The sequence below is a fragment of the Rutidosis leptorrhynchoides genome, chromosome 9 (genome assembly GCF_046630445.1).
Source record: "Rutidosis leptorrhynchoides isolate AG116_Rl617_1_P2 chromosome 9, CSIRO_AGI_Rlap_v1, whole genome shotgun sequence".
Classification (NCBI taxonomy): Eukaryota; Viridiplantae; Streptophyta; class Magnoliopsida; order Asterales; family Asteraceae; genus Rutidosis; species Rutidosis leptorrhynchoides.
Genome location: NC_092341.1, coordinates 235064942 through 235087105, shown reverse-complemented (window position 1 = coordinate 235087105; position 22164 = coordinate 235064942). Strand labels below are relative to the sequence as shown.

At 34.5% G+C, this 22164-nt stretch overlaps 1 protein-coding gene and 2 non-coding genes across 3 annotated transcripts; 1 reads left to right on the top strand and 2 right to left on the bottom strand.

Annotated features, from left to right (window-relative positions):
* Positions 1–13563: 13563 nt before the first annotated feature.
* LOC139869613 (small nucleolar RNA snoR77) lies at positions 13564–13690 on the bottom strand. The gene has a single exon (XR_011766217.1). It is a non-coding gene; the product is annotated as a small nucleolar RNA snoR77 (small nucleolar RNA).
* A 54-nt stretch (positions 13691–13744) lies between these two features.
* On the bottom strand, positions 13745–13819 carry LOC139869606 (small nucleolar RNA snoR1). The gene has a single exon (XR_011766209.1). It is a non-coding gene; the product is annotated as a small nucleolar RNA snoR1 (small nucleolar RNA).
* A 3851-nt stretch (positions 13820–17670) lies between these two features.
* LOC139867105 (universal stress protein A-like protein) lies at positions 17671–21830 on the top strand. The gene is made up of 4 exons (XM_071855436.1): positions 17671–17950; positions 19802–19923; positions 20122–20240; positions 21624–21830. The coding sequence occupies exons 1-4, from the start codon at positions 17755–17757 to the stop codon at positions 21730–21732; spliced, it is 546 nt and encodes a 181-aa protein (XP_071711537.1). The 5' UTR covers positions 17671–17754; the 3' UTR covers positions 21733–21830.
* Positions 21831–22164: the final 334 nt, after the last annotated feature.

The following is a 22164-nucleotide window of genomic DNA, read 5'->3' as shown; positions in this document are numbered from 1 at the left end:
TTATATGCACACACTACATAATAGCTAATTCTAATTGAAGTTAGGCTCCATTTCACTTTTGGAACCACTTCGATTAATAAGGAAAGATGCTGTTTGGAGTTGCTGCTTGTATCCGTTGTATGCTCAGTCAAATGTCCCACTTGAGATCTTCTATATCGGGAAGTGATGAAGAATGTTTTCTTCTGATTCTAAAGTCAAATTACCTAAAATGGTAATTTGACTTTTGTTGACTTTTGTTGACTTTGTAGTTGTATTCTAACATTGTGTAATAAAAAAAAAAAAAATTCATAGTGGGTCAAAAAGTATCCAGTAGAGGTGGCAAACTGGGTGGGGTGTGCAGTTCGTTGGATCAGTTAGGTTAACTCATAAACACATTTTCATATATATATATATATATATATATATATATATATATATATATATATATATATATATATATATATATATATATATATATATATATATTCAAATACATTCACTCTTATAATACATTAAGGTAGGATACCATACAAAACTTAGACACATGTCCTTCTAAAAGTTTTTAGGTATAAGGGCACTATAGTCAATAACTAAATAATAATATTAATTGAAAATTCATTTTTATATATTAGCAACTAAATCAAACGTGCATGTGAGTAACCTCCCCCTTGAAAATAGGTATGGTAGTTTGCTATTCCAAGTTCTACCTTTTGAAAACTTTCAACGATGAATATGTACTCCGTAATTGATTAAAGTGAGAAAATGGTGGTATAATTGTATTCAGATTTCATCTGCAGAAAATACAAGATGACCAACTCATGTGCATCAATTTGCCATTGTATCAAATTTTCATGACACGAAATGTGTATCAATTTTAATAGTGCGGTAGCTTGTGCAACCTTAAGTACACATAAAACATCCTTGTGCATCATGTTTTCTAAAGATTGGTTGTGCATGAAGAATTGAGGATTGTGTATCATTTTGTTTAGTAAAAAAACATTTGTATACGTTAATAAATATGCATTTGTTCAACTGCATACACATATAAGATTTGTTCAAACATGCGATTAAATTGCAAGTCTAAATTATTTATTCAAATATAAATTAAAATTTACAATTGAATTGAAAGAAAGACTATTATGCCCTTAGTTTATTTTTTCGTTTGAAATAAACAACATCAAAAAAACATTTTTTAAAATATGAAATATACTAGATCCAATGGCTCATATTTCTTCCTACCTTTTGTATTTTAAACAAGCTTGTACAATAACCTCACATATATATATATATATATATATATATATATATATATATATATATATATATATATATATATATATATATATATATATATATATATATATATATATTATTACGAAAAAAAATCAAATGCTTCGGTACATGAAGTAGGAAACTATACATGTTAAAAATGCAATTTGGGTAATTTCTTTACTTGTTTGACTCATCTGACCCACTGAACTGTTCCATTTTTTACTAATTGTTAGTCAACACAATTTGGCTCTATTTTTGAGTGAACAATAAGTGTCGATTTATTGGCGTCTTAACTGTCGTTCAGAGTCTAAATTGAATTCCAGACAGGTTTTAAAACTCATGAAAAATTGATCTTATCATTTTCATGGCGTCTAAATTTTATTTTAATTTTATTCTACTTTTAAAATAAAAAAATTACTTTTTGGCCGGAGGTCCACTCAGAAGCAATCTCTTTATCCGTCGAATAGGGAGAGGGATGACTTTCTCTACTTTTGAGAGTGTTTTTCACTCTTAGTGGAGAAATGACTTTTTCTTTATTCTCGGATAGGAGAAAGATTGTCTACATCTCACTTTCCTCGTACACCACTCATTGTGGTATTGGGTTTTGTTGTTGTTGTTGTTAGTCAACACAATAAAAGGTTTGTAGCTCATGTTGTTATTGTTGAAATGTACGCATACGTTATACATAAACTAGGGGTGTTCACAAAACCGTCAAACCGCGAAAACCGGCCGGACCGGACCGATTTATTAGTTCGGTCCAGTTTTGGATATTAGAGGTCTGGTCACCGGTTTTAAGATCTCCAAACCGCGAAACTCGGTGCGGTTTACGGTTTCATTAGGCCACCGACCGGTTAAACCGGACCGGACCGGACTAACCAATACAATGAATCAATGAATGTAGAGTTCTCAGTTTATGGTTTTAATAACTCTACACAGGCGTTGTTTTACAAAAACTACTAAGTATATAATTATTACTTATTTACAAAATAATATGGATAACAAATAGAAAGAAAAAAAAAAAGAATTCGAAACCGTCAAACCGGTCAAACCAGACCGCTCCAAACTGGACCAAACCGGACAGTAAGACAACTTTCTTGGTCTGGTATGGTTTCATATATGTTGAAACTGTGGATGCCGGTTAGGTTTGAGACTTTGTCGAAACCGGACCAAACCGGACAGTGAACACCCCTAACATAAACAAACGGGTTAGATAAAGATTGATGTTCTTAATGTGGGTCTAAATGGCTATGTGCGAGTCAACACGACCCATTAACACTTTTTGTCAATAGGGTGATTTACATGTATCAAGTTCTACCAACAAATTGATATAAAATAATATATTATATGCTCTAAAACCACATCATTATGACTACAAAATCGAGTGGTGAATGTCAGTGATAACGAAGAAGCATTACCTCTGGTTTGTTCGAGGGTTATTACTGATCTTTAATGTGATATAGAGAGGTCCCAATAAAATCTATAAAAAAAACAAAAGTACAAATAGAGCTAATTAAAGACATACTTCAAATGTTCTCTATGATTACTAAAGTCATCTTCCATCAAGAGGTATGGGTTACCGATAAATTCTCTACGATTAAACCAAACCCACTGTTCCAGCGACCTGCAACCTTATTCACGAACATAACTACCAGCAGTGGCGATTGTATGTGAGGACCGGTGGGGTCCGGTGACACCACTAGTTTTTCGAAATTTATCACAATTTTTTTACTTTTTTTGTATAGAACACCACTAAATATTATAATGGACCCCATAAATTTTTAGTGATTACAATATAATAGTTTAGAGTGCTAAAATATTTAAAATTTGCCCACTTATAATTTTATAGTATGTGTCATTTAATATATTTAAATATAGTATGTATCATTGAATATATTTAAATATAAAAATAAAGAACTCGCTTATGATTTTATATGTGTCATTGAATATATATTTAAATACAAAAATAAACTCTTATTCATTGAATATAGTAAACTAGGTTTTGAGCCAGTGCGTTGCACGACTACTTAAAATCCGGTTTAAATAAGTCACTTATTTTAATTTTATGACGCTTGATCTACATTTTCAAGCAATTTGTGGTTGCGTTTAAGGGGGACATGTCGACCCAATAGCTTAAGTGTGGTTAATTTGAGCCCGTACTTTATTTTCAATAAGTCATAGTTGTTAAAAAATGACGCATTTCTAGTATGTTTCGTTGGTAAAACGGGACTATAAAATACATATATGTTTCATATTGCGTGTAGTTGCAACAACAAAAAATTGCTCGAGTTCTATCAGATTGAAGTCGGTTGAATCTAATTTACTAATATGAGTAAAACGTTACTATTCCCTCAAAATTAGTATTAAAAATTGTTTGGTAGTTTTTCTTATGATTTTTCTTAGGACATGTGTGTATGAACAAATGTCTTTAGTTTTTCTGATAATCGTAGTAGTATATAGGAGTATGGATGAAATAGGAATTAAATAGTGTAAAACTGGGTTTAGTGAATTTTTTAAATTAAATGGGTACATATGGTAGTTTTAGTAATTAAATTGAGTATATATGATATTATGCTATTTTTTTTTTGAAAAGCAGTATAGTATATTATATATAAACTCAAAGTGCAAGTACATCAAAAGAATACATCGCAAGGTGATGGATACCGAGCTAGAATCCAATTCCAACAACTATACAAATTTCTCACTTAAATGGTAACTTAAACTAGATAAACGCTAGGATTATGAAGCCAATCATGCCATTCGATTTTCCTTTGCTTGCAACGCTTCGCTACCCAATCAAAGCTCAAGACTTGAATCTCACATAGTGCATTTGGGGCGGTCCATGAAACTTTTTTGAAAACTTTTTGATTCCTATTCTTCCAAAGGAGATATCCGCAAATCCATTCGACCGCTTGCCATATTTGCCTACCCAAATCGGAGCAATTAGAAGGACCAAAACCACATAGAAGATTCTCAAAAGAAAGATTAGCCGAATCAAAACCCCACCAATCACGAACTTTTTCCCAAATTTCACGAACATACGCACACGACCAAAGAGAATGCTTCACCGATTCGATTTCCGCATCACAAAGAGGGCAAAGAACGGAGTGTAGATCGATTCCCCGTTTGTCAAGTTCGGACAAAACGGGCAATCGCTCCCTCTTCGCTCTCCACACGAAGACCTCTACTTTTTTTGGAACAAAATTGTTCTTCATAGTCACCATATTTGAGTTATTTGAAGGGAACATTTTCTCCATAATAATTTTTGTAAGTTTTTTTGTTGTGAAAGAACCATTACCACTTAGCTTCCATGAGAAAGAATCTTCCTTTTCCGGATACATTTGAAAAGACGAGAGAAGAGCTTCGAGGCTTTCCAACTCGCCTCTCGTCCGTCCCGAAATTATTCGATTCCATTCCCATGATAAAGAAACCGAGTCATCCACTTGCTGCAAACGAGAAGAGACCATGACTTGGGGGTTTGATTCGAGCCGCACTAATCTTTTAAAAACCTCCTTGAGTGGTTTGTCCATTAGCCACGCATCTTCCCAAAATCTTGTATTGTTACCATTCCCGATCACCTTGACGAAAGAGCTTGAAAAATCGACACCCGAATTATCTATCTCGAAACCTGTTTTGACAATATTACTCCAAGTAGAATTAGCACAAGAAATATTCCCACCCGTGTTAAATAACCCCGAATCCCCATAATTGCTTTTAATAACATTAACCCACAAGGAGTCGGTTTCGGTATAAAACCTCCACCACCACTTGCCGATTAAAGCTAAATTTTTACAATTAAGAGACCCCACATTAAGTCCGCCATCCACCCGAGGGCGAATGACATCATCCCATTTAACCCATGAAATTTTGGAGTTATCACCCGACCCGCCCCAAAAAAATTTACGTCTTAGACACTCAAGTTTTTTAAGCACGGAGGGCGATGCACGGTAGAGCGAGAAGAAATACAACGGGAGACTATTAAGAACCGCATTCACGAGAGTTAATCTTCCCCCGAATGAAATCGTACGCGCTTTCCAATCCGACAATCTTTTCTCAAATTTGTCGATCACCGGTTTCCAATTTGATATTCTTTTCATGTTCGCACCAATAGGTAAACCGAGATATGTCATAGGAAAAAAACCCGGCTTACAACCAAACAAATTTGCCATTTCCTCCACTTCTCTTTTATCAACGCACACCCCAAATAAGTTACTCTTATTAAAATTAACCTTCAAACCGGAACATAATTCGAAGCATTTCAAAAGTTTCATTAAGTTCTCAAGATTCTCAAAACTCCACTTTCCAAAAAATATGGTGTCATCCGCATATTGCAAGTGTGAGATAGGAATCTTGTCCTTACCAATTTCCACCCCACAATAAAGGCCCTTAGAAACCGCCGCCTTCGCCATCCAATTTAGGCCCTCCGCCGCAATAATGAAGAGAAAAGGGGAGAGAGGGTCACCTTGTCTAACCCCCTTCCCTACTTTAAACTCTTTCGTTGGGGAGCCATTAACAAGAACCGATATTGACGCCGATCTAAGACACGAATCAATCCATCTTCTCCATTTATCACCGAAACCCATTAAGAACATCATTTCATCTAGAAACTCCCAACTAATACTATCAAAAGCTTTCTCAAAATCAACTTTAAACACCAAACTCTTAACATGATTATATTTCAAAAAATCTAGAGATTCGTTTGCCACTAAAACACCATCAATAATGTTCCTACCTTTTATGAAAGCGCTTTGTTCGAACCCCACAAGATTAGGAATTACCTTCTTAATACGATTGGAGAGTAACTTTGCAACAATTTTGTAGAAACAACCAATGAGACTAATAGGCCTATATTCATTGAGACTTACCGGGTTCGAAACCTTGGGGATTAAAGTGATGAAAGATGAGTTGCATCCCTGGGATATAACACCTGTTCTCCAAAAATTCCGGATGGCGGATATCAAATCTTCCCCAACAATTGCCCAAAATTTTTTAAAAAATCTCATATTAAAACCGTCCGGCCCCGGAGCCTTATTGCTCGCACACCCTTTGACTGCCTCCCAAATCTCACTGTCGCTGAATTCCTCCTCAAGATTATTTTTTTGAAGCTCAGAAAGTTTAAAGATAGAATGAATACCTGAGATGTTTCTGTTGGAGAAGGTATCGACATGCTGCATATTGGATCGATGGTCAGGCCCAATGGCTGCCTCAGGCCCATTCGATTCAGATCCTTGTTGAAATGAAGTACCAATGTCACTTGCTGCGAGTGGGCCAAAAGAAAACTCAGGCCCAAGAAAGAAACTGTGTAGCAACTTAGGCCGAGGCCTAGACTCAGGTGCAAAAAGGTTACTGTAGAAATCGTAAATGGCATTTTTGATATCACCCGGGTCTTCGGACCATGAGCCATTGATATTGAGACCACGAAAATTGCATTTGCTATTTTTCCTACGGATTGTGTTATGAAAAAACTTTGAATTCTCGTCTCCCTCAATACTCCATTTTAGTCTTGCCTTTTGTCGCAACATGTTTGCTTTTACCTTTTCTTTTTCAATCCAATTACGTCTAGATTCTAACCATTTTTCCCGATCCGAATTAGTGAGGGCATTCTTTTCGGCTTTCAATTCCCACTCCATAGCTTCCTTCTTAAAGGCTTCAATCTCTTTATCAAGTCCCCCAAATTTGGAGCCACTCCATTCTTTTAGAGCGAATTTGACGTTCTTGAGTCTATCTCTAAAGTTACAATCTTTTCGTGAGCCACGAATTGGTTGACCCCAAGCATCCGCAATAACTTTATCAATTTCCTCATAATTGTACCACTCATCGAAGACCTTGAAAGGTTTCGGCCCAAAATCAATAACCTTATCCCTCAAAATTAAAGGACAATGGTCGGAAAGATGCCTATCCAACGCCACCACCGAGAGGTCCTCCCATAATCGAAGAAAGTTATCATCAACTAAAAACCTATCAAGCTTACTTAATTTCCATCCATCGTCGCTAATACGCGTGTATTTTCTCCCACTAATATCAATCTCAATTAGACCATTTCTATTAATGAAATCGTTAAATTTATCCGCCCGACATTGATGAAATTGAGAATTAATGCGATCATCCGACCCTCTAACCTCATTAAAGTCACCAACAAGTAAGCAAGAATCAGCCACACCGTTAAGAAGCCTATCAAGGTTATCCCAAAATAATCTTTTCTCCCGATCATTGTGAGGGCCGTAAACATTAATAATAACCGATTCCACACCCGACCTTACCCATTTACCTCTAATAGCAAGAAAAAATTCGCATCCGGAACACTCTACGACATCGAACACACTAGGATCCCAAATGGTTATAAGACCACCCGATCTCCCAGATACTTCCTTTTGTACATACCCGTAATTTGAACCCCCCCATAACGCACCAATCCAATTATCATTGACAGTTTGACACTTAGTTTCTTGGAAGGCTGCAACACAAGGCTTTTCACTGACACAAATATTTCGCACCCAACCGAATTTTCCCGATACCGCAAAACCTCTAACATTTAAAGACAAAATCTTCATTAAAAAATACACAAAACGAAAGGGGAATGGAGAAACTTACTGAGGATCAGCAGGCCAATAAAGACCAATCTGCTCCCCATATTGTTTAAGATCATCCATGTTAATCGACAAGGAGGTAGAGCCCTGCTTCTTCTGCTTCCTATTCTTATCCTTCGGAGCTCTTTTAGTCCTAAAACCACAACCCTTACAGGAGAAATTAATGGAATCCCCACCATTAGTGTTCACCCTTGCCCTGTTTTTTAGCTTCATTATCCTGGAAGATGCCTTGTAATTACACATATATTTCCAATAGCAGTTATTACAATTAGATACCTCTGTTGTTTTCGCACTTTTACGATCAGAAGCACTATGTTGTCGTTGAGGGACTGACTTGACTTGAGTGTTACTTGCATCAACAGCCCTATTGCTTTTGACCCCCTTCCTCTTCGATTTAAGTTTTATTGATTTCCTTTTCGCAGCAGACGTAACTTCGACCTCAGAAGAAAAGTCGACATTAGAGTTGTTTTCTAGATTCACCTTTTTGTTTTTCAGGCCCGTATTGGTTTGAGAGTGCTCTGGCCCAACATGATTTAAAGGATCAGGCCCAATGTTCACCTTACCAAGCCCAATATTCACATTATGTGAAACACCCTTCTTTCTAGTTTCAGGCCCACCAGATAGTCCAGTAGAGTCGGGAGCCGTTTCCTTAACATTGCTATTACTTTGTGGGGCCCCCAAGCCGTTACATCCCCCATCATTATATGCGCCAGCCTGTGCCGTATCTTGGGACAGGAAAGCATCATTATGATTAGGGTTCCCAAGATCACGCTTAACCTTGGCGCTCTTAATTTTTCCAACTAATCCATCTTCTGTTTCATCCACCTTTTCAACTTCATCAGACCCCACATCCTCGTGATTAACAAAACGAGACTCTTCATCTTCTACATCTTCGACGATCAGATTTTTGATTTGTGCAGGTTCCACCGATTTTTCCGGCATCACTTCAGGCAAACCAGCATCATCAGAATCGCTGGTATCACCACCATCTTCGTCATCGCTATTAAGGACATCATTATATAAACCAAATTTATCATCTTCCTTTCCTTCATTGGAACTACTATCATGGACCTCCTTATCGACCTCATTCATTGGACCAATACACTCAGAATCAATGTAGTCGGACCCATCACTTGAAAGCGAGTCTAACATATTCACCCCGTTATACACACACTCACAATGCTCTTGAATGGGCTTTTCATCTTTTGGATCTTCAATAACATTGATGAAATACGATTTGGATTTATAAATAAGTTTGATAGCATCATTAACAATTCTAGGTTCATAAAGTTTAACAAAGACCCTTCCCGTAACCAAGGTTTGATTACCCGAAAGGCTGCAGTTTTCCATTAAGTATACCACTCCCCACCAATCAGCAATAGACTTGAAAGTCTTCTCAGACCAACAAGGAAGTGGTACACCCGTAATAGATAGCCACGACATTCTACCTTCTGGCCAGGCTGCAAAGTCCCACATACTTGTTTTATGAACCCATTTGTTTAGTTTATGATTACCCTTGACCAACTCCATGGCTGTATTAACATTAGGGAAAACAAGCAAGACACTAAGTCTTTTAAATCTCTTAACCTCGATGTTATCATAGCCTTCGTCCATAATAATCGATTCCAAGTTTTTGAGGATTCCACTGTTTTTAGCTTCACAAATCACTGATCTTTTAAGTATCTCTTCATTACCCGCAACCGTATCATCATCACTAGCATAGTAAGTCTTGTTCTCCTTTTGCTTACCCGAATAATCTTCCTTGTCATTATTAAAATTACCTCCAGAACTCACACCATGTCCTGGAACAAACTTTTGTTTTTGGTCATGGTTTTGTTGTTGTTTCCTTCTATCATTAAGAACATCCCTTAGATCTTCATGCCCATTCCCCATGACATCAGAAAAATTGCGACCATCTCTGAACCGATTGAAGTAACAAGTTTGATTTGGGCCCTTAGCCATATCCCCATTCGCAGGTACCTGCTGTTTTTCAGAAAACTTTGGAGGTCGGACAGTCGCTTTGAAAATTTTGATAGCCTCACCATTAAACTTAATTGTCTCCAACGATTTCAGCAAGACATCTGCATCATGTACATCCGCAAATCTAACGAAAGCAAACTTACATCCGTTGAGGAGTCTTTTCTTCGCCATGTATACGTCCCTCACCGACCCATATTGCTTGAATAGTCTCCAAAAGTCAATCACTTTCCAGTCATCGTTGAATTTGAAAAACATATACGAAGTTAGACGGCTTCGATTCGCTCTCTCGTGAATGTTGTTCCTGTAGTACCCGTTGTCATGCCTCCTAGACTCGCCCGCTCTCGCATCTCCGGTGCTTTTCCTCGCCCTCTCTCTCTCTAAGTTTTCTCTCTCACACATTTTTTCTCTCCTTGTTCCTATTTAAGTTTGATTTTATTGAAAACTGATATTATGCTATTTACTTGGGTAAATATGTGCTTTTAAAGGTTATATATATATATATATATATATATATATATATATATATATATATATATATATATATATATATATATATATATATATATATATATATGAATAATTGTGACATGTGGAAATTACATTTGACTTAATATGCAATATTTAAAGAGCTAATGACATGTAAGCTAATCAAATCTCTTATATATATATATATATATATATATATATATATATATAGTAATTTTATAGCTAATGACTATACGATTCATATTTTTAATGCTAAAAAACTTTTGTAAAATTGCTACAGACTATTGATTAATGTTACTTGAAATTAATTTATAGCTAATTTACAATAAACATAATTAAAAAATGTTATTTTAAGTAGAGTTGTATAAACTTGCGAATATTATCGAATTTTATGTTTGTGTTTTGGGTGCGACCCAACCCGACCGACCCGACCGGAGCCCGACACATTCAATATAAAGTTATTGAAAAAACAAATTTTGGGACCCCATAGAGTTTTGATCCTAGAATCGCCACCGACTACCAGCCCACTTGAGTAATCTTGTTTCAACGTTCAACTATCATACATAGATTCATCTTGTTTCATATTTCAAGACTTACATGTCTTCTCCATTTTCTGAAAATATACATGATCAATGACAATAATTATAAATACGCACAAATTTAACAACTAAGATTTCATAACCAACAAATCTTTTTTAATAAGGGTACCCAATTAAACATATATACATACTTACAGGTGATTTCGAATCATCTGTATAGATTTTATTAACAACGGAAAAAGCTAATCAGATGCAAATTTAACGCATTCCGGAATGAATATAAGAATCAAAAAAGTAAGCATAAAATTTTAATCACAGATCCGTCAAATACTCATCATCTTCAATGCAATCAACATGGACTCCACCAAGTAAAATTAAGTACACCAATACCATTATGCATCGCTTCTTGAAACCCATTAATGATATCGACATCAACAACCTAAAATATAACTAAAGAATACAACTATTCAAGAACGTTATTCACACCTCCATTCGCGATTTCTGAATTTTAAGGGATCATTGGTAATTGGGGAAATAATCTAATCTGACGGAATCGACGATGAACATCTGCAATTACAATTTTTACTACCCAACAAACAGCAATCGATAAAGTGAAGACGAAATCGACTAATTGTATAATACCCACCAAAAACAAAACAATCAATAAATTCAAACAAATAAACACTGAAAGAAGAAGAAATCGACTGATTGTATAAAAACAAAAAACGCTTGACTCATGCCGTTAATGGTGACAGGTATAGCTGCAAGAAAAAGATAGAGATCGGATTCATATATATCTATTAGATAACGATGAATAGATGAATCTGTCGCATGAATATGTGTGATTTTGTTGAATCTCTCAATAAACTAATGAATGAATTAGAAACTCTAATTAGGCAGCAATTGAAAACCCTTAAAATGAAGTATTGAAGAGGATGAAACAGGCGATGCGATTATTATTTTAAAGACGAATTAGCAGGACACGTGTCAGATGTAGAAAATTATAGAATTTTTTAATTCAAAATTGAGAGAAAATTAGGATTAGAGAGGATAGATTATTTGGTGACACGTGTCCGGTTTAATTATGAGATTTATGTAGATTAATGATATCATAATAATTTAGTTATAAGATTAAAAAGAAAATGTAAATATAGATGCATTTTTAATACTCTTCATTTCAAATCTATTGTCCTCAAATAAAAATACAAACACACAATTTAAGAAAAAAATATCTAACACGTTTACTTTTTTGTTAACTTTTTAATTTTACACCTTACTTTTTACCTATCTTTTTATCTTACATGTATAAAATAGAGTCACAAAAGAAACTTACCACATTATCTTTTTTCATGAAAGTGGAAAATTAATTTAAGACATCCAAAAAATGAATAGTAGACAATAGATATGAGACGGATGGAGTAGTAAATATGTAAGCATATATTTATAGTTATCTATTTGTATATATATGGAACGAATCGGGTGACAATTAGGTTGCTCCCATTAGAGTAATTACTCCCTCTGTTTAGAGCTTAGTCCAGGAGGACACCCATGACAGCAAGGCGCCCAGGGTGACGCCCTTCTATTCGTCTCCCACTACGTTCTTTTGTAAAATATTTGTTGACAGAACGAGTGTATATTTATGTGGTACTTTTTGCTTTTAAACTTGTACATTTAATTAATTAATGGAAGAAATGAGTGTCAATGTTGAGAATGTTTAATCCTGAGTTTGATCCTGAAAATAAAGTGACGATGTGACGTTGAGATGACACCTAAGACTGAGGAGGAGTTCTTTCATTGGGAGCACTCTTAGGGAAAGTTCCTCCTTTCCAAGGAGTACGTACCACATCAGCGCTACACCATCAATTTATATATGACTAAACACTTCTAACAGTGACACTCCTTTCTTCAATTAATTAATTAAATACACAAGTTTAAAAACAAAAAAAATACTATATAAATTAACAGTCCCTTCCGTCGTGAAATATTTCACGAACGCATGAATGACGAGACGAATTGAAGGGCGGCTCCTTATGCAGCACCCAAGGTTGCAAAATTCGATATTCGGAGATTAATCGGTCGGGACTTTGAAATGATTAATCGAAGATTAATCGGATTGTAGTGTATACTTTTAAATATTAAATTTTAAAAATTATATGTGTAACTATAGAAAAAAACCATAAATACAAGAATAATTTTTAACATAATTGTCTAAAATTGTTTATTTTACTTCAAAACTATAAAATTCTAGTTTAAATTCATGTTAACATGTTAACCATTTTTGACTTCGATTACCAAATTCGATTTTGATCCATCAATTGACGTTCACCGTTTGATTAAACGGATTTTTAAAAATCGAAACGAATTATTCCTAAAAATGATTAATCGAAAATTAATCTGCGAGTAAACGGATTTTTTACAACATTGGCAGCACCTTCAGCGCCTGATGTTCTCCTGGGCTGAAGTGTGGGCGGGAGGGCGAACAAGACCATTGAGACCAACCTTATTATGAGATAGTATAGACAAATGAACACTTTTAGATCCATGAAACACTCAAAACATTAACTATATGAATGTGGAGGAAATCTCAGCATATGAGTAATTGGAGCAGGCTATGAATCTCCTTGAATTAAAAAACAGAACTCTTAAGTATCTATTATGCATCTACAGAGTATTCAACATTTTGTAACAGCAATAATTAAATATAAAATAATTAATTAATTGAAAATGTTGTTGTGCTTACTAGACCAGCTTCAGAGATAAAATCTCAGCAAATCTGAAGAGCAAAACGTATTAATTTCTGACCGGATTAACACCTTCCTTCTCATTTACATTTTCAAAAGGAGGTTGCCTGAATTTCCGATCAATTTAACAATCAATATTATTAAAAAAAATTAAAAAATTAAAGGCTCAGAGAGTTGCTTATTTAGAAACTGATCTCATACAAGAGGTGTCAGAAATAAAGCAATGATCATCATCGCCACTACATAATTTTCATTTAATATAAAAACATAAAACATAATTATTAGATTTTAAACTGATAGATAAATGAAGATGCGTGAAGAATGGATTGTTTCAAGTGTTCGTTGATAGATTAGATTTATAGGGGAAACTGGAAAGGCGACGGCGAATTTAGGGTTTCTTTTTGTATTTGATTTTTTTAGAGGCTTTTTTTGTGAATGGCTTATATAAAAACAGGTGTTTTAGTAATGGGCTTAATCAAGGCCCAATGTTACCAAAAAATGGCAAAATTGGATTTATTTTGGTTCGTAGTTTTCGGAAATTGATGTTTTAGGAGTGTTTGGTTTTAATCTTGAAAAGAAACGATTGTGGGTCTGGGTTTGAGTTTGAAATAGTTGTAGGTATGAATTTTCAATCCCACCTTATGCTCTTTTTTCCAGAGAAAAAAATATATAATTTTCTAAAAACTGACTTCATAAAAAAAAGTGAATACTTGCAAACAACATAAATCAAGAAAACAAGGCCCGACTACAAACGGAAAAACAAAACATTACAACCAAGCGCAACAAAACAAACCACACTAAAGCCCAAAGACAAAAGAATAAAAAAAAACAACGAACTTCACACTTAAAAACACCCCAACGAAACTAATCACAAGAATATCACATGTCGTATGCATTAAATTTTTCCACCTACTTATAATTTTTTTGGAACGACAAACTCACACACCCAACATAATATTACACTAATAATGTCCCAAAAAGGACTTGATGAAACGATCACAAACCAATAATCGAAATTCGGCCATTTTTTTAAACCGACAGCATCAGGTGCGGCGCACCTTCACTCCGGTGTGGTGCAATTTGGGGCAATTGCGGTGCACCAATACACTAAAATTTACATTTTTGACATCAGTAGCAAAATCCACATTCTGGTGCGGCGCACCACCTGCTGGAACTTCTGATTCATTCTTGAAAACTGATTTTGACCCATTTCTAAAGACCCATTTCGATACATGTCTTTTAACCAAAACATAGTTCATTTCAATTACCTTTAAACTAGCACTTTCAATAACTTTACATGAAAATCAATCAACATTTAATATTAGACCTACCCGTTACAAAATCGGGCAAACTTGACCCATTTGACATTACGACAACAAAAAGACCAAAGCATGATTATTATGACATATCTATCCCACCCAAGGCACCTAGCTACCAAGGCATCTGACAATCACTAAGGGCAAGCATAACTGCAATCCAATAGCATATCATGCACAAGTCAACTATCGCACTCTTTCCCTTGCTCACACTGATACTTATAAAAAGGTTAAACAACAACGAGTAAGCGAAAACGCTTAGTGGATACAATATATGCATACCAATTAATAACATTCATAAAGATAGTCAATTATCCGCATATCATAAACCAAACAATTCACACATTTCATAATCATATTTAGTTCTTTATGCATTCCTAACATGAACCAAGAACCCTACCATCATATCAACCATCACAATGCGCATGTTTCTACTTTGGTTCTTGATGTGTTCCCAACGTGAACCAAGATCCCTCTTGATGCGTTCCCAACGTGAACCAAGCACCTCATACCAATCTCAATACAAACAATTTCATACCAATACATATCTCAGTAACAAGTAGACATATATTGTACTCACCTCAAATCCGAGCAAGCAATTTAACAAGTACTTCCAAGCAAAAGTCCACACAACCTTTCTCAAGCACAAGGACCTAATCAATAGGTACACATACAATTTATCACAATACTACAACAATTAGTCAAACAAGGTCAGCATCTCATCACTCGAAAATTACATCTTTTGATGGAAAGGTAACCATGAATGGTTACATTATTTCATGAAAAGTGATGTCATTTCTAAAAGATGTTGGTGATTTTAGTATGATCATATGAATCATTTTATTGTATTTTACTAAGTTGAAAGTGAAGCTATTTCTAATACTCTATAATGGATTTGGAGAGTGTGGAGTACACGTCTATCAAATAGCTAAATTGATAGATTGATTTGGGTGTTAGTTTGTTGAAAAACAAACAAATGTGGCTGTCCAAGCTTAAGGTGAGCCGCACCTGCTGGCAGTTAAATGGTGCGCCACTCTAAAAGGCAAAAGCGCCGCACCTTACAACATAAAATGTCAAAAATCAACATCAGTACGTTTTAAGAAATTATGGTGTGCGTATTAGTGTTAAGGTGCCCCGCACCTCATTAATGGTGCGCCGCACCATATTGAATGCACTGCAGAAAAGTTGCAATTTTTGGTAGATTAATTGTAAATTTTTTATTACACTCTAAGTTTAAAATTTTTAACTAAATAGCTAAACTATAAAGGTTTTGATTGTAATTTCTCTAATCCAATAGTTGAAAATTAATCCTTAATATATAATTGATTTATTGAACTTTTTTTTTTTTTTTTTTTTAATATATACTATAGGAATTATTATTATTGTTATGATTTTTTTAAGTATAGCGAAGGGCTCTGCTCAAGAGCAGTGTTGGTACATTGAGATTAATAAAGTACTTATTAGAGGTGAACAAAACTTAAAAGTAAATAATGCATGTCATGAAAGTCTTAATCATAACCGAATATGTTTAGAAAATTCACTATTTTTTTCGAATGGTGATATCGACATCACCTAGAGGGGACTTAACCACCTTCACGATCATATGCTACCCACACAAACGTTAAAAGGAAACCCAATTCGCGACGATGTTGAGAGTACCATCGAAGGTTATGAAAACCCCCTGTGACCTTCTCAAATCGCATTGATATTTGCAGTACCATCAAAGATTGAAATTTTCCGTTTGTAGTGAGAATTAAACCTAAATTGACAATAACTCAACTAATCTCACACCATATACCTAAGTCAATGCTTAGCTTAGAAAAATATTATTGTGTATTATCTATAGTTAATATTAAATCTTTAATGTAATAATGTCATAAAAAAGCAATTATTATTTGTAAAAATAAATCAAAAGAAAAAAGAAAAAATAAGAAGACATCTAGAAGATGTCATAAACACTAATTAAAATAAATTAATAAAAAAAGTAATTATTTATCTTCTACTTTTTAGTATTTTTTTTTTCTTTTTCATAATAACAACTAAATAATTATTTCGTATTATTTTATAACAAACGTGATTATCTTCTTAATCATATCTTATTCTTTTTTTTTTCCTTCAATCATAACAACTACTCCGTATATAATTTGTGTGGTCTAATGCCAAGTCAGAGTGTGACTGATATTGTGTGATATATTTATGTCGGAACAACACATCTCTTATAACATACTTAAAATAAAAAATTTTAAACACAACAAAATATCATTCATTAGTCAACTTTTTAAACACAAAATAACAATTGTGAGTTTTTTACGGGATTAATTACGTTACATATGTATACAAAATACATGTCTCAATAAAAAATGTTGTAATGTAGACTTTTACGACAAGAAAAATAGTAATTGTGATGAAAATTGAAAGAAGGTCGTGTGAGGATAAATGTAGTTCATTTATTCTGACCAACTTAACTATATCAATATATTTGTAAAAATAATGACAAGTTTCTTAGTTGAATTTGTGGTTTCACGGGTCATTAAACTAAGTAACTTTAACATTTACGTTCACTTAATACTTAAAATATATCATTAAATTTTTTATTAAAATAAACTCGTGGTTTCACGGGTAATTATTTTTCTTTTGGTGTAGTTCAGCGAGAACTTTTGTATAAGATACAGCAGCCAATAGTTTCATGGCACGTATAATACAGCCAAAAAGCCCTTGACTTGACACGTTTTAACAATTACAGTCAATACACCTTTTCAATTTCAACTTGAAGGAGAAGAAACCGAAAATAACGAAATTCACTACTATAAATAAAAAATTAGTAGGCCGAGCGAGTCAAACTCTAATCATTTAAACCATGGCGACGGATCGAGTTAACTCGGATGAGGTGACTCGAATTATGCTAGGAGTGAACGAATCAAGCATCAAAGGCTATCCACATGCTTCAATCAGTAGCAAATCAGCATTCGAATGGACTTTGAACAAAATCATTCGCAACAATACTTCTGGTTTCAAATTACTTTTTCTTCATGTTCAAGTTCCGGATGAAGACGGTATGTATATTTAATTTTCCTTATTTTACATATTTATGTTTATCTGTATCTGTCTGTATTCAATTTCTACGATCTATTTATGTTTCCGTATGTATATCGAACCTTCAACTACATGTTAGGGTTTATTAAATTAATTCTATGCGATAGAGGTTTTTCTGCTGTGTAACTTGTTATATTATGCATTCATATATAGAATTTAGATATGTATATGTATTCAATTTGTACGATCTACCTTGCAGGTATTAGGTTTGTTTTTAGTGTCTAGTTTTTGAAATTAGGTTTCGTCAAATCAATTTTAGGCGAAATTGAGTAATTTGCTATTGCATGCCATGTGATTGTTAATTAGGTCTGAATCAGTATAAATCAATTATGAGGGATGATTTTGCGTTTCGTGGAGTTATAGTATTAGTAGACGTTATAAACTTCGATTCTAGGTTATAAGCACCTTTTCACGATTTTTGCACAGTATATGACACTTTAGTTTAGTATCAGGATTCAAGAGTTTCTGTTGCGAAAGTTGCTATTGCAATGTAGTCTTTATTAGGCTTCGAGTAGATTCAGGTGTTGGATTAAATTTTGGGATTCATATTTTTACGTCCTTCAAGCTTCGCTTACATATCGTGATATGAACTGGCATGTTCGTTTTGGATCACTTGTTTATTTGATTATGAATTTGTGATGTGAAATGGCACGTTCATTGAGCTTTCTTACGAGCTGATATTGGTATTAATTTTGAACTTGATGAACAATATGATGGGATATAGCTTCTACATATGAATGTGACGTATTTAATTTAGCTTATGTAGGACTGTTAAGTGCTGTTGTCTGTGCCTATATGCAACAATGTGAGGCTTTTCTTTTATCATACTCATTTATTCCATTGCTTTTAAGAACTATCTAGTTCATGGAACATCCCCTTATGATGAACGCCTTTCTTTTGCACCAAGATTAAATCCTATTTGGGCATATTATTATTTCTTATCCAATGTAATTACAACAACTAAAACCAGTTGTAAAAGATCGTGCTATTAGTATTCATTGCTAATTCATATATACACATTTAGTTTCCATGATAACGTTGCAATGCAAATCTAATAAAATAAATTGTTATCACATATGTGAAAAAGTCCTCTTAACGATTTCAGTATTACTTGAAAACAAAAGGGGCTGGATTTCATAATGCTGTCTGGTACAAGTCTTGACTGATGATAAAGGGAAATAAAAAAAAAAAAAAAAACGAACCAGATCATCATTGTATTACCAGTAAATGTATGGGAGTTTTTCCCAACATTGTCCTTGTTTCTGCTTATTAAGATTCATTTTATTAACTACATACATTTGTTGAGTTCTTTAGACTGATTGTTGCCAGAAATGGGTCAACCGTCAGCTTGTAGTGGGAGTCTGTGGGCCCTCAAACAGATCTAAAATCGTAAAGATTGTGTGTTTTTTCTTTTTATTATTCCATTGGACCATTGCTATTGTTCGTTTGTGTTTGAGTAATCACGTATTTGTATGTGATGTGAGTGCAAGAGGCAGTTTCCCAGGAATGATTACCTGGTCTTTGGAAATCACTCTGTTAAATAGAAAGAAGAAAGTTTTAACTTATCAACTTGCTTTTGGTAGATATATTTTGCGTATATGTTAAATAAACTATTGATTGTTATCACATCCCTTATATTCCTGCCATGCATCTTCACTCTTTTTTAAGTACATATTTTCGCATAGTCGTACAATGTATAACTCTTCCTTCTCTGATTTTAGCTTCTTAGACAACACCTGCTTTTTGTTTATTAAATTGATTATAAATCAATATTTCTAATGGTTTTTAATTTTATATCCATATTGTGCTAGGTTTTGAGGAAGTTGATAGTATCTACGCCTCACCAGAAGATTTCAGAGATGCTAATCGTAAGGACAAGATTAGAGGATCGCATCTGCTGGAGTACTTTGTGAAGCGAAGTCACGAACTAGGGGTCTCTCTCTCTCTCTCTCTCTCTCTCTCTCTCTCTCTCTCTCTCTCTCTCTCTCTCTCTCTCTCTCTCTCTCTCTCTCTCTCTCTCTCTCTCCCTCCCTCCCACACACACACACACACACACATTGAGAAATATAATATAGTAGCTATTTGACTTTATAATATCTGGTTCTCCGTGTGCTAATCAATGTTTTGTTAGGTTGCTTGTGAAGCATGGATCAAGAAGGGTGATCCAAAAGAAATAATCTGCCATGAGGTTAAGAGAGTACAACCAGACCTCCTTGTTGTTGGAAACAGGGGTCTTGGCCCCTTCCAGAGGTATGAATATTCTCTCATATCTAGATTTTAAGCATGTTTAGTCCTTCATCTTTTACCATTTGTACAACAATTTCCACATGTAGATTATATTATCAACATTCGTCTAAAGTTAACACGGTTAATTACCTGATTTGTTAAGGAAGCTATTAAATTGCTAAATGAGGTTTCTATATAAGCTGTATTTGAATGACTTGTGTAATATTCTACCAAAGGACCATTGGTCTGGCGGTATCGAGGTGGCCCCTTCAGGCAAGAGGTTGGGGGTTCGAGTCCAAGGGTGGACATGTATATATTCGTGTATGGGTGTGTGACTTTGCCTTTTAAAAAAAAAAAAAAAAAAAAAAAAACTTGTGTAATATTCCTTCTTCCCTGTTAACCATTGAAATTAAAAATACCGAGGATATCATGAACTGCCGAATATCTAGGAGTGCCAAATAATATGTCAATTTATACCCACACATTTTTCTATACCTATTGGTAAAGTTTTGAAAGGGTAGATTAGTCGAAATTGCAACCAATGGTAGGGTTGTTACCAGCTAGTATTGCAATATATATTCAAAGTTGTTACCAGTCTATGCAAAACAATGTCCAGAAGAGAATGTTACCTTAGATGGCAACAAATCTAATTTTGCATGAGTAGGTTAAATAGTGAAACTTTTGGTTGCATTTTTAATTCATTTGCTCTTTTAAGTAGATAGCTAATAGCTAATGTGTTCAATATTATTAAAAGAATAATCCGAACTTTTTTACATTGAGTTGATTAGACCTATAGTTATGGTTGATGAATGTTGTGGATAATGTGTAGTTGTGGGGGGAAATTGTGCTGATGTGTCAATGTTGTGAGAAGGAGGGTTGTTAACTTTTTATGGTAATGTTGTGTGAATTGTAGTAAAATATGATTACTAGTTGAATGCAAATAATGAGAAAACAATTAAATAAATTAACAACCAATCAAAAAACTACCACACCCTTCGAATAGTACGTTGTGTTGTGCGCAAAGCCCAACTGAATTGCCCCCCACAACGCCCCTTAACAGGCATTGTGGGTCACCTAGGATGTCCAACGCCCATTCTATGACTCGAATGATCTTGGAAGGCTTTTTGACTATTTCTGACAGCGGTCCCACATGTCTGGTGTCCTGATCCTGACCAGTTTGACCCATTTCCTATTAAGTTCATTTTCCAGTTTGACCCATGTGACCAGTTAAAGATTAAACAGAGCCCACATCAACCCAATTGTGTACAAACGGGTAAATAACACTCATATTTGTTCCTGCAAATTGAACATTAATTACTAGTATTGTATTTATCTGTTTCTTTTTTGTCCAATGTTTCACCAGTTTCTCTATACCATGATGCTTATATATTTAAAATCTCTGAACAGGGTATTTGTAGGAACTGTGAGTGAGTTTTGTGTGAAGCATTGTGAGTGCCCTGTGGTAACGATCAAACGCAGTGCTGAAGAGACCCCCAATGATCCTGTAGATGACTAATAATTTGAATTTGCTGTAAACTATGCTTGTAGTGTCCCTCGTGAAGGATTAAACAATGTCTTCCGTCTTTTTTCTCAACCTATCATGCTTTGTTACTAGTCCCTTTCACTCCCCTTTTTTCTTAAAATTTCGGTTGTATCGGATCTTTTCAACTTTATTTTGGTTGTTCGGTAAAATTACTGTGAGTTGGTTTTAAATGATGCATTATGATTTACAATCTGTTCTACAATGTTCACAAAAAGATCATTATCAACATTGTCTAATCTAACACGTTTAACTACCTGGTTTGTTGTTGAAGCTATTGAATTGCCAAATGAGGTCTCTGTATAAGCTGTATTTGAATGACTTGTGTAATATTCCCTACTTCCCCGTTATCCATTAAAATTAGAAGTCGGAGAATATCATGAACAGACAAATATTTTGGGAGTGCCA

Coding starts and splice junctions, on each gene's coding strand:
- LOC139867105 (XM_071855436.1), top strand. CDS start 17,755: ATGGCGACGGATCGAGTTAACTCGGATGAGGTGACTCGAATTATGCTA. Junction 17,951..19,801: donor TCAAGTTCCGGATGAAGACG/GTATGTATATTT, acceptor ATATTGTGCTAG/GTTTTGAGGAAGTTGATAGT. Junction 19,924..20,121: donor AGCGAAGTCACGAACTAGGG/GTCTCTCTCTCT, acceptor ATGTTTTGTTAG/GTTGCTTGTGAAGCATGGAT.